Source organism: Zea mays, chromosome 7, assembly GCF_902167145.1.
Source record: "Zea mays cultivar B73 chromosome 7, Zm-B73-REFERENCE-NAM-5.0, whole genome shotgun sequence".
Classification (NCBI taxonomy): domain Eukaryota; kingdom Viridiplantae; phylum Streptophyta; class Magnoliopsida; order Poales; family Poaceae; genus Zea; species Zea mays.
Genome location: NC_050102.1, coordinates 5260449 through 5272950, shown reverse-complemented (window position 1 = coordinate 5272950; position 12502 = coordinate 5260449). Strand labels below are relative to the sequence as shown.

At 42.5% G+C, this 12502-nt stretch overlaps 1 protein-coding gene across 2 annotated transcripts; it reads left to right on the top strand.

Annotated features, from left to right (window-relative positions):
- Window positions 1-5740: 5740 nt before the first annotated feature.
- On the top strand, window positions 5741-11274 carry LOC100194249 (uncharacterized). 2 transcript variants are annotated; one of them, XM_008652732.4, is made up of 7 exons: window positions 5741-5980; window positions 6074-6136; window positions 6821-7156; window positions 7978-8197; window positions 9091-9135; window positions 10350-10590; window positions 10783-11274. In XM_008652732.4, the coding sequence occupies exons 1-7, from the start codon at window positions 5954-5956 to the stop codon at window positions 11039-11041; spliced, it is 1191 nt and encodes a 396-aa protein (XP_008650954.1). In that variant the 5' UTR covers window positions 5741-5953; the 3' UTR covers window positions 11042-11274. The 2 variants fall into 2 exon arrangements, with proteins under 2 accessions (XP_008650954.1, NP_001132762.1); NM_001139290.1 differs by lacking the exon at window positions 9091-9135 and having other exon boundaries at window positions 5833-5980; window positions 10783-11206.
- The last annotated feature ends 1228 nt before the right edge of the window (window positions 11275-12502 follow it).

Here is a 12502-nt window from a genome sequence, read left to right as displayed (position 1 = left end):
GCGTGACGTTTCCTCCCCCCGCCCGTGCCTTTTGTTTTGTTTGTTTTTTTTATAATGGAAACATGAGTTCCGGCTTTAGCATGGTAATGCGTACAGCCAACACAAGACAATTATTACATCCGAGAAACGTTGCATAGAAAATGAAACTAACTTAAAGAAGCAAAATCACGAGAATGTAGGTAACTCTAGCCATCCTCAATTCTTGCATTTGAGCGCCATCCATGATTTGCAAAGACTTCCATCGCCACCACTTCCAATGCTTGACAGACATCGAGGATTTGTTGATGTGATTCCTCCTTCTGTAGAAGTCTCCAGAATCTGAACCAGTAAGTACCTCTGAAAATGACCTGCAGAATTGATGGTATTGGTTTATGATTAAAAGCAACTTCATTTCGACTAAGCCAAATAGACCAAAATAAAACTGAGATTCCAGAGAGTAATAATTTTTTGTATCCTGGACTCATATTGCTTCCCCAAGACCCAATAATGTGATTAATGCTAACGGGTATGTCTATCTTTAAGGCATAGTAAATTAATCTCCATATGTTGCTGGCCATATAGCAGTCAAAAAAGAGATGATGAATACTCTCATTTTGGTTGCAAAAGCTACAAGTCAAGCTGCCTTTCCAGCGTCTTTTGGCTAGGTTATCTTTAGTAAGGATCGCTCCCCGACATAAATTCCACAAAAAAACTTTTATTTTCAAGGGGAGCTTAAGTTTCCAGAGCTTTTTATTCCGTTCGTTGTTGGGATTATTCATCAAACAATGGTGCATAGATTGGACTGAGAAAATTCCATTCTTATGACCATCCCAAACAAATTTGTCGCTAGACAGATTCAAAGTAACATTAGATAGCAAGTTTAACATGTTGTGCCATTCCATCAATTTAATCCCCCTAATTATTCGGCGAAAAGATAAATTAAGATTCGTAGCTGAAAAAACGTCTACCACTAATGCTGATTTATTCCGCACTATATTAAATAGATTCGGAAATTGCTCACAAAGAGGCCGACTGGTTAGCCATTTATCCTTCCAAAATCTGATAGTTTGACCATTCCTCGCTTCGAAGCGCCCCCATCTGAGAAATTGATCCTTAGTATTCATTAAACCTGACCAGAAATGAGAATCACCCGGTCTTCTAGATATTTGAGTAAGGGATTTAACTCTTAGGTATTTATTTTTAAGTAATTGTTGCCACATCCCATCCTCATTGAATAATTTGAAGAGCCATTTGCCGAGTAAGCTGATGTTTTTAACAGCCAGATTAGAGACACCTAAACCACCTATCGCTTTGGGTTGACAAACAACATTCCATCTAGCAAGCCTATACTTTCTTTTACTGCCTCCTCCCTGCCAGAAGAAACTGGAACGAATCGCATCCAATTTCTTCAAGACGCCTGTCGGAATCTCGAAGAAAGACAACATAAATATAGGAAGACTACTCAACACATAATTGAGTAAGACCAGTCGACCACCTGACGATAGAAGTTTGGCCTTCCAAGTACTAAGCCTCCTTTCAAACCGGTCAATCACACCTTGCCAGTCACTATTTCTCAATCTTCTATGAGTCATAGGAATCCCGAGATATTTGAAAGGCATTGTCCCAATTCCACACCCGAATAAGTGAGAGTATTGCACTTCATATTCCTTCGCCAACCCATAACAGAATAACTCACTTTTATGAAAATTTATTTTTAGTCCTGACATTTGCTCAAAAAGTGTCAAAAGAAGTTTGACGTTCCGAGCATGCCCCAGATTATGGTCTAGGAAAACCACCGTATCATCAGCATACTGAAGGATAGACAAGCCCTCCGGAATCAAATGCGGGACAATTCCTTTGAACAGATTCACCTCTTTCGCTCTTGCAAATAGAATTGCTAACATATCTACAACAATATTGAATAATATTGGCGATAAAGGGTCCCCTTGACGAAGGCCCTTGAAAGTACTGAAAAATGGACCTCGTCCATCGTTCACTTTAACTCTAACATGGCCTCCTGAGACTATTGTATGGATCCAAGCACACCAGGAAGGGGAGAAACCCTTCATACGCAACGCTTGCCGGAGAAACTCCCATTTGACTTTATCATAGGCCTTCTCAAAGTCTAATTTAAGAATAACTCCATCTAATTTTTTCCTCTGTAATTCATGAATTGATTCATGGAGAATAATAACCCCTTCAAGAATATTCCGACCGGGCATAAAGGCTGTCTGAGAGGGGCTTACTATTTTGTCAGCCACTAGACCTATTCTATTTGTGAGAACTTTAGTTATGATTTTGAACGAAACATTAAGCAAGCAAATAGTCTATAATCCTGGATTTTATTTGCGTTATCCTTCTTTGGAATTAGAGTAATTACTCCAAAATTTAAACTGTGAACCGGAAGGGAATTTTGATGAAAGTCCACAAACAACGCAAATAGATCATCCTTAATAACTTCCCAGAAAACTTGATAAAACTCTGCTGGAAAGCCATCCGGTCCAGGAGCTTTATTATGCTCCATACTAAATACCACCTTTTTAACTTCCTCTATAGTAAACTCAGCGGTTAGAATTTCATTCTCTACATCCGAGACTTGAGGAATGTCTTGGATAATAGATTCATTAAGTTTGGTCGATGATATGTCAGGCTTCCCAAAGAGGTTTTTGTAATACCTTGTTATATGGTTTTTAAGTTCTTCCTCATCAGTTATACAGCCGCCATTCTCATCCTCCAAAGAATAAATCCGATGTCTTCGATGCTTGCCGTTGGCCACTAAATGGAAATATTTTGTTTTGTTTGTTCCATGACGCAGCAAACTCCTCGTTCGTCTGCACAGGTCAAGACGGTGGTGGGTTCGTTGGTGCGCTGTTACATTCATCGGAAGCGAAGTTTGACGCACTGCCATCTACCAAGGTACTGTGTCTGTGTCACTAGCTAGTTCTGGTTCGAGTCGAGGTTTCCGGAGGGAGCTAGCGTTGCGCAAGATGCCAACGGGACTCGGATTTGATCGAGCGATTAGAGGAGAGCGAGGGCGCAGGCACCCGGTTGCTTTGCTTGTCGAGGTGGTTGGTGGGTCGGTGAGTGCTCGAAAGGGATTAGGATTAGCATGCACTTTGGCAGCGCAGAGCCAGAGCAGAGCAAGGGGGCGGCTGCAGGCAGCGACGTGCCGGCGGACGCCGCCCCCACCCCTTCGCCAATGGCGGCACTACTGGGTGGATGACGCTCGCATGAAATGGGCAGCTAGCGACCTAGCGTAGGAAGTTTGTCCCTTCGGTTTTGCCTGTGGTCCAGTCCAGTCCTTGGTTTTCATAAAAGAGAGAGAGAGAGAGAGAGAGAGAGAGAGAGATTTGCTGAATCACAGAGGAACCATATCCATCAATCTAGAAGCAACAGAGAAAGAGAGAGAGCCGTGCGTATATATATCTAGATAGAGGATTATGATTAATCAATGTCGACTATCCCTTTTCCATTACCGAGAGCACTCGACTACTCGAGTAGATGAAAGGTGAAAAGGGAGGGCAGTGCGCAAAATGCAAAGTGCAAGCGGGCGCCGGTCGCTACTAGGACGCTGGCCGGTAGCCATCAGCCACGGCCCGGCCCCACACGCTTCCGTTCTGGACGGGGACGTGCCTTTGCTGTGAGTTGGACGTGGCAGCGACCGTCGTCGTCGAGCCCTGCTTCTTCTGACCTTGTATATATACCGTACGTACGCGCGCTAGCAAATACCGTAGGCGGGCGGCGACGGCGTACTGTGACCACTGGCTCCGTTTCACGCAGGGTACGTATCGTACGCTGTTACCTGTCGATGTGTTTTTCATATTTTTTTTTATCACAACCGAATAACGGTTTGGACTGGGCAGCCCATTTATTTTAGGCGCAGTTTGGTAGCCCAACGCAGGCCCAGCAGGTTTCTCTCAGAACGAGCGCTCGTCGTACCTTGATTTTTTCCATGAGCAACCTCCCCCAGCAAAGCGCTCGTCTGTTGTCCTCCGATGTCCGCCATATGGTATATGGAATAAAGCAGGCAAGTTCGTGAGGAAGAAGATATAAATGCAGAATGAACCGTTAATATCTCGAGCTGGGCCACAATGTGGGCTTTCATCAGTACTAATGGGCTTCCAAGGACCGAATCCCAAGTGCTGGAGATGAGAATGGTCCAAGCAGAGCTACGTTACATGCAGAGATTAACCGAGCTATGGCCAGAACCTAGGGGCAAGCACAAGTATATGTCATCCATCGTGCTAGCAGAGCTGCAGAGATTATCACCAACACGTAAATGCCATAAGATGTCAAGTAACACATACAATTAAGATGTCGTTTGGTTCGTGAAATGTAACGTAAATGGTAATGGTAACGGTTCACACTCGATACCGGCTGTAACAAATTTAAATAAGGCGATATCCATTTGTAGCGTGATATCGATTACGGTTAGACTTAAACAAACATAATTTAACGTTATCGATTACACATTACGTTACCAATATGTAAACCAAACACCACCTCTTGAGTAGCAAATACCCTCATGAAGTGGAGTTCTACTTTATTTTTTTTATAATTGCTACTTATATTTCACTACTCGGTAAATTCAGGAGGCTTAACGCACCTACTGCAATTTGCAATGCTCTATCCGCTATTTTATACTCTCTGACGTTTTCTAGTTCAAAAATGAATCGTCGTACGTCAAATATTTAGGAATAGAGGTAGTACTTTATCACCATATCTGCTTCTAATTGTCAAGATTTGTCATATATGTTTTCAACTTCGCCGTACCTTAATTTTAAACCATCCTCAGCCACTGTTTGTAGCTAGACTAGTGGAGAGCACCGGGTCTATTCTGGATCCAGTAAAAACAAGAACAAGCATGTTGCGATGATAGACCCGGGTCTATTCTGCAAACGTTCTCTCCTCTCCTCAGTGGTTGGTGTTGCAATTGCAAGCAGGCTGAGAAAAAAAAAAGGGCTCCCCCTCTGGATTCCTGGTGGCAGCACTGCTAAATTCCTCGTTCGTGGCGCGTGCGTGACCACGGGGTTTTGACATTCTGATGCAGCCTCTTGGAACGCGGCGCGGCCATTCTATTCTTTCTCGCACGTGTTTCCTGAGACCTAGCGGAAGACGCCGAGCACACATGGTGAAGACCATAGAACAAACTACTGCGTGTGCAGTCCCTTGCTTGCCCGAAACAGAGATCGTTGATAACTGGCTTCATTTAGGAGTGTATATCGAAAGGAAAAAATAATGTGTTATCTGAACCGGCCTAATAAGATCACTCCTAAAGCTAAGGCTATGGTCAACGGATACTATATTGAGTCGTATAAAACGTTGTACTGTAAATTAATACTATTTATATAATAGAGTTTAAAATAAGAAACACGGATACTGTCGGATATAAACATACTGTTTATAGGATGTAGTTTAGGGTTTACAATATAATGTTTGGTTTGCTGTCTAATTTAATATAATTTGTCAAACATAAGATTAGACATGTTTAATTGAGTTAGATACATATTTAGTTTGTAGACATAGTTGTGGTAAGATTTTTCTACTTTTATGTAGACCTTGCTCGTTAATGACTCATAAAATGTGACAATATTTTCTTAGACATGTCTAAAGTGTGGCGTAAAATTTAAGCGCCTAACTTTAAATAAATGTGGCAGAAAATATATGACAATTTTTAACATCTTAAACATACAACAAACATACCCATAGTCCATAGTCTACAGATAAATGTGAGTAGCAGTCCCGCAAAAGTCAGCAATGCGCCACAGATCCGGCTGTCACTGGCAGGACTCGGCTCAGGACAAAGGAAGCAGCCAGCCCCTGCCTTCTCCAGTGTTCTCTTCTCTCCAAGCGGACAAAGCAGCCCGTCCCTCTCCTACTCCTCCCCCAAAGTTCCGTTCCGTTCCGTTCAGTTCCCTCCCGCAGGTCAAAACCCTCAACCTCCCACGCGGCTCGCTCGCTGGGTGGGTCGGCCATGGCTCCCCCCGCGCTCGGATCTCAGGTACGGACGGCCACCCCGCGCGCGCGATGCCGGGCTCCTCTTTTTTCCGCGTGCACTCAGCTTACGTCTCGCTCGCTCCCGTTCCGTGTGCAGGTGGCCGCCGCAGCCTCGGTGCCCGTCGGCTCGGACTCTCTCGCCAAGGGCGCGGCGCTCAAGGTGCGTGGCGTACTCACACCAGAGCTTGGCCCCCTTCGTTTGGGGAGTCTCGTGGCTCGGTCTGTATTGTTGTCACTGTAGAACATTATTCGCCTGGACGGTTTTCTCCTCCTCCTCCTCCTATATTTCTGATGAAAAGTAGTGATACACCGATGGTATCTGAAGCGAAATGCTTGCCACTGATGGTCTTATTTCGTTGCTAGAGACATCGTAATGTAATTCACTTGAGTTGGTCAGATTTGCCAACGATACTGTCAGCTGGTCAGTAGCTCATTAGCTGCTAAAGAGTCTGTGACTGTGCTAGTTCGGATATTTGCTCTTTTCAGCCACTGCTACTTATGGATGGAGCAGCGGATTCGTGCTGAATTATCCTCCACACAAGCATACCAGTAGCATATTTACGGTTAGGGGTGGTAATGGGCTCTACATTTTATACTATAAAATTTAAGGATCGGATCGGATTAGTATCGAACTCTATTTTTATTCATTTTTGAACTAATATTAATTAAGGGCTCAAATGAATTGTGAAGAAATGTTTGGACCGTGATCCATTATCATCCTTCTTACGACTAGAACATTTTAGGGATGTATAATATTTATTAGTGGCACACATGTAGCATTGCAACATTCCTGCATTTATATGTCCCTAGCTGACGTCTTACATGACCCACTTGTACTACTCAGGGTAACAGCACTCTAAACTTTCGGACCAAACCATGCATCGGGATGGCATTAGCGTGGAAAAACAGGACCCAGCAACCACGGCGTCTGAACAAGGTACTCTGCATGTCTGTTCAACAAGCAAGCAGAAGCAAGGTTGCTGTCGTGCCCATCGAGTTGGAGAAGGCAAAGGAGCCACCGCTCCACCTGTACAAACCAAAGGAGCCTTACACGGCCACGATCGTCTCTGTCGAGAGGCTTGTAGGACCCAGAGCTCCTGGCGAAACATGCCACGTTGTCATTGATCATGGCGGCAATGTTCCGTACTGGGAAGGACAGAGTTACGGCGTCATTCCTCCTGTAAGCATCTCCTGCCTAGTCCTGCCAAGCGTAATGATAATGAATTTATACTTTTTCGTCCTTTCATCTCTGGCAAGTTTGCACTGGACACTTCATAGTCTGCAATTTGTATGCTTCTTATTGCTATATGACCCTTTATTGATCACTTCTGCTCTAAATAAGATAGTATTGTCAGATATATATATATATATATATATATATATATATATATATATATATATATATATATATATATATGCTATTGATATTTATGGTTAAATCTCGTCAGAAATTTGTCTGTATACAGCAGTGTATCCAGTATTTCCAATTCTGTGAGTGTTGATGGTGTGACAAACAGTGTTAAAACCTAACTATGGCTTGTAAGGTAGGCCCTTGTCAAAAATTTCTGGGAAATTCTAGCTTGGTTGCTGTTAGCAAAGCATATAAAAACATGTAGGTGATTTTGCGCAGAGAAGATTAGTTAACACCTTTTTTGTGCAGAGAAGACTAGCTAGCAGGCTTTCTTAGACTGTGACTTTAGAAGATCTATTTTCTTATCCCTTTTAGCAGTACTAGTCTAGTGTTATTGACTTTCTACCCCCTCGGGCTGTCCTAGCTCTCTGGTCCACCTTGAACCTCCTTCCTTATTTCTGCTCTTGTACAGTTTTTCTCTCTACTGTTTCTCGAACATTGTCGAGCTTCTCTTTATTTTAATAAAAATTTACAGTGGGGGGCTCCCCTGCTGTATTTTCGGTTCATTTTTTACTTTTTTTTATCTGCACCTGCTTTTACTGTATCTAATAACGTGTTTTTTCACAGACTAACATATAATTTGTTGTCAGGGAGAGAATCCAAAAAAACCTGGATCTCCCAATACTGTTAGGCTCTATTCAATTGCTTCTACTAGGTATGGTGATTCTTTTGATGGAAAGACAGCAAGCTTATGTGTTCGCCGTGCTGTTTATTATGATCCTGAAACTGGAGAGGAAGACCCCTCAAAGAGAGGTGTCTGCAGTAACTTCCTGTGTGGCTCAAAACCAGGGGACAAAGTTCAGATCACAGGTACGGAACTGATCTCAAATGACATGTAAAAGACATTGTTATTTGTATTCCAACACTAAATTATAGCCTCTAACTGCACAATAGGCCTTTCAACATTTTATTCTACATCACAATTATTTCTTCAGCATTAATCAAGGTGCAACTCTTGTTCCTCCTGTTTTTCTGCATTTAAAACACCAGCGGTTTAATTTGCTGTAGTAATCGTACATGTGGAATGGAGATGAAAATGATGAAATGTGACAGGTACTTATGATGAGGCCTTTGCATTGGTACTCCTGGTGCAGCTTTCTTTAAGTTGTGCCGAGAAGCTTGGTTAGGTCTTTGTGAATACCAAATTTCTTGGTGTCTGATTCACTCCATTCCATTTAAAAAATATGTGTAGCAGAATCTTCTGAGTTTTGACTGCGCATCACATTTGCATCCTAATCATTTCTAGTCTTTTGAAACTTTTGCATATGGGTTTTTGTGAATTACTGTCTTAGATTTTGGGACCATGAAGATATGCAAATCTGATCGGTGATTGACAAAAATGTTGGCCTGGTGTCCTGCCATGGTAGCTGACTCTGGTTGTTCATTGCTCATCTGGGTTGTCCATTATCTCCAACTCTCCATCATATATGATGAAACTGAATGTTTACTAGCTTTGAGGTGGGTGACATGTATGTGCCACATATAAAGGATATTGTATATTCTCGAGAACAACAGTTAGGCAGACTGCTATTAATTGATTACCTATAGGATGTAAAATTGTGGTGAGTGGTGACTACAGTAGTTTCAGGGGTGCTGTGTTTGGTGTTCCATTCTCAGAGTTTTTTTAGCCGTCTCAAATTTGCAGAAGGCACTAACATCGGTTGAACTAACAAAAAGCCTTGTTCTACTTCTATCATCCAAAGCGGACATTCAAAACGTGGTCCATCTTACATGGTGTCCTTACCAGGGTAAGGAGTTAACAGAATAGTATGCACTGAACTGACGTCTTTTCCCTCTTTATGGCATGTTTTCTTCTTGATGTTTCTGTTTGAGTTCAGGTTTTGTCTTAATACCATTCTTTTTTACTATAATTTTTGTATTCTTGTTGATTATAAAACCATTTTCTTTTGATTATATTTTTTCCTCTATTAATGCCTTATGTACTCTTGTTTTTTTCTTGGTGGTTCATCAACTCTAGCCTACCCCAACCGACTGACTTAAAGGCCTTTGTTGTTGTTGTTGTTGTTCGCATGAGTCGTACAATTTGTTGTTAAAACATGTTCAATACGGTCACATGTAGAGGGGATATTTAGCTTGATCATCTTTTATTTTGCCTTCTGTAGTTCTGTTATGAGAACATATCAGGCACACATGAACGTTTGATGCACATGACCATTTGGTGTGCGCATGGTACACATATTGAATCGTGGTCATGCATTTTAGATCCAACCATGGTTCTTAAGGCGGCAAGACGAGATAAGGCACTGGACCACCGTCTAGACACCTAGGCGACGCCTAGGGCGAGGAAGGCGACGCCTTATCAACCTGAGAATCAGCAAAACAACCCCATGGAGGAGGAAGAAAAAGAAAAAAAGGAAAAGAAAAAAAGGAAGGGATAGGAGGCCCAGCCCACCAGCCAGCCCATATAGTTCTTCCTCTGGCAACCCTAGGTTGCCTCTCTCCCCCACCATCCAGCTGCTGCCACCCTCGATTGAGCCGATGCCGTCTCAGATTCACCGCCGCAGCCGACGATTCGGACGCTGCCGCCAACAATTTGGATGTCGCCGCCCCCGATTCAGCCTCCACTGCCCTGGATTTGGCCTCCGCCGCTCCCGATTCGGCGCTGCCGCCCTGAAACGGCGCCGCCCCTTCCCCTCTGCCCTATGCCCTCTTGCTGATTCTTACCTAGGCGACGGGGACGCCTTGGATCTTTCGGGCGTCTGGACGCCTAGGCGACGCCTTTAAAACAATGGATCCAACGTCCTCCCACACCTCCATTCCTGTCTTGTATATTTTGCATAGAACACCACCACCATCTCCACCCTTTTTTTTTTCAAAGAGCCCCCTTTCTTGGATCTGAGATGGGTGGACGTGATTCAATATGTGCACTAGATATGCTCCCTTCTGTTATATAGTGGCTATCCTTCTTCAAGCACTCGTAACTGTTTTTCCCTTTTGGCAGGCCCCTCGGGCAAAATAATGCTTCTTCCTGAGGATGATCCAAATGCCACTCATATCATGATTGCCACGGGGACCGGTGTTGCTCCCTACCGTGGCTACCTACGTCGCATGTTCATGGAAGATGTCCCAACTTTCAAATTTGGTGGTCTGGCTTGGCTCTTCCTTGGTGTTGCGAACTCTGACAGCCTTCTCTATGACGAAGAGTTCACAAACTACCTTCAGCAGTATCCAGACAATTTCAGGTTTTGTGAATTCATCATGCTTTAACATGTTTTTTTTTCATTCAATCCTAGTGATATAGGCATATAGCTGAGAGAGCTAGTCTAGTGCTCTGTTCTCTTGATCATGTTAGCCACTTGTTATGCAATGTCTAAGTGAAGTAAAGCTTAGCAGACATTGTTGAGCTGAACCAAGTGTTGGTGACGCGTTGCCAGGTACGACAAAGCGCTAAGCAGGGAGCAGAAGAACAAGAGCGGCGGGAAGATGTACGTGCAGGACAAGATCGAGGAGTACAGCGACGAAATCTTCAGACTGCTAGATGGCGGTGCGCACATCTACTTCTGTGGTTTGAAGGGGATGATGCCGGGGATCCAGGACACGCTCAAGAAGGTGGCTGAGCAAAGAGGCGAGAGCTGGGACCAGAAGCTGTCACAGCTGAAAAAGAACAAGCAGTGGCACGTCGAGGTTTACTAGGCTATAAGATGGCAAGGATTGTGATTGTTTAGCTACTGAGCTGAGAAACTGGACGTATGATTGAACGACTGTGGCTGCTGCGATGTAATGTAACATTGTAGACTTGGATTCATAAGCTTCTGCTCCAAATGGTGAATAAAATGAAGCACGCGGTTTGTAGCTGCTACTACCAGTATCAGGACAGTTTCTTTTTGCTCGTTTCGTATAGGTTGATTAAGCTATTTTTAAGGGTACATCTCCTTGCTTTATGTTATTCTGAATTTTCTTATCTGAGATGCATTATTGAATTGCGCACTGACCCATTGGGATGTAGGTAGGGGTGGTAGTGAGAATATGAGATCTAGATTTTACACTATAAAATTTAAAAGATTATGATTGAGCTCCATTCCTATTTACTTTTGAACTAAAATTATTTAAGAGGTCCTAACCTTTTGTGAAGAAATATTTAGATTCCATCACCACTCTTAGATGTCGTACATTGATATCCTAGCCCAGTCAACTTTGCATAGCCCGGCGGCGCTTGAGTATTGAGTAATAATACATCAGAACGTGGCACGGACACCCGTTATCATGCTTCAAATGTTATCTCGTGTCTATTTCATCATGTAACTATAGTTGAAGAATTTTTCATATGTTTCTGGAGTGAAGGCTTTCTACCAACAAAGTGTCTCAAAGTAGTATAATGCAAATTAAATACTACACCATTTAATACGTTTAGAACATTAAAAATAAATTGGACTTCAACAGTTAAGCTCTAAATCATGTATTATTATTAGAGAATAAAATATTGAAAATGAGTATAAAACAATGATAAGAAATTAATATAGTATATTTGAATCACTTTAAGATGTGTCATATGTTTTTTGATAAAAAAATTGTAAAACAGGATATTGTTGAAGCTGTTTTTTATGAGCTGAACCAGTCTTAAAGATAGATCATTAATTTTAGACACAGTTAGAGATGCTCTAATAACCCTCTTGCTTGATGTTCCTGTCGCACCTGCTCTGTCTCGACAGATCAATCCGCCGATCCGAACATGCGAAGTGCCAAAAGAAAAAGGCCTCTAAATCTCGCCGATCTGCTACCGCTAAAATACTATCAGATCCAAGTTCAGTGTCTTATCCGAAACAATTACGTGAACCGCATGGCGACAACATCTCCAAATTAAATGTGCTGCCGTCCTGCAACACCGGTTGCTTGACAAGCACTGCTAGATGAGACCTGTGCTGTGTTGCTTCGCCTAATGAAAATTGAAGCTGTCTTTGAAAAAAACAAATTAAAAAATGGAACTCTTGAAATTATTGTTTTTATACTTTTTAAATTGTACATCATCCTCTTTTATATATATATATATATATATATATATATATATATATATATATATATATATATATATATATATAGAGAGAGAGAGAGAGAGAGAGAGAGAGAGAGAGAGAGAGAGAGAGAGAGAGAGAGAAT

Bases quoted from the DNA above. Each gene is read 5' to 3' on its own strand.
- LOC100194249 (XM_008652732.4), top strand. From the start codon at position 5,954: ATGGCTCCCCCCGCGCTCGGATCTCAG. The intron at 6,137-6,820 runs GTGCGTGGCGTA...TGTACTACTCAG, and splicing joins CCAAGGGCGCGGCGCTCAAG to GGTAACAGCACTCTAAACTT. The intron at 9,136-10,349 runs GTAAGGAGTTAA...CCCTTTTGGCAG, and splicing joins TACATGGTGTCCTTACCAGG to GCCCCTCGGGCAAAATAATG.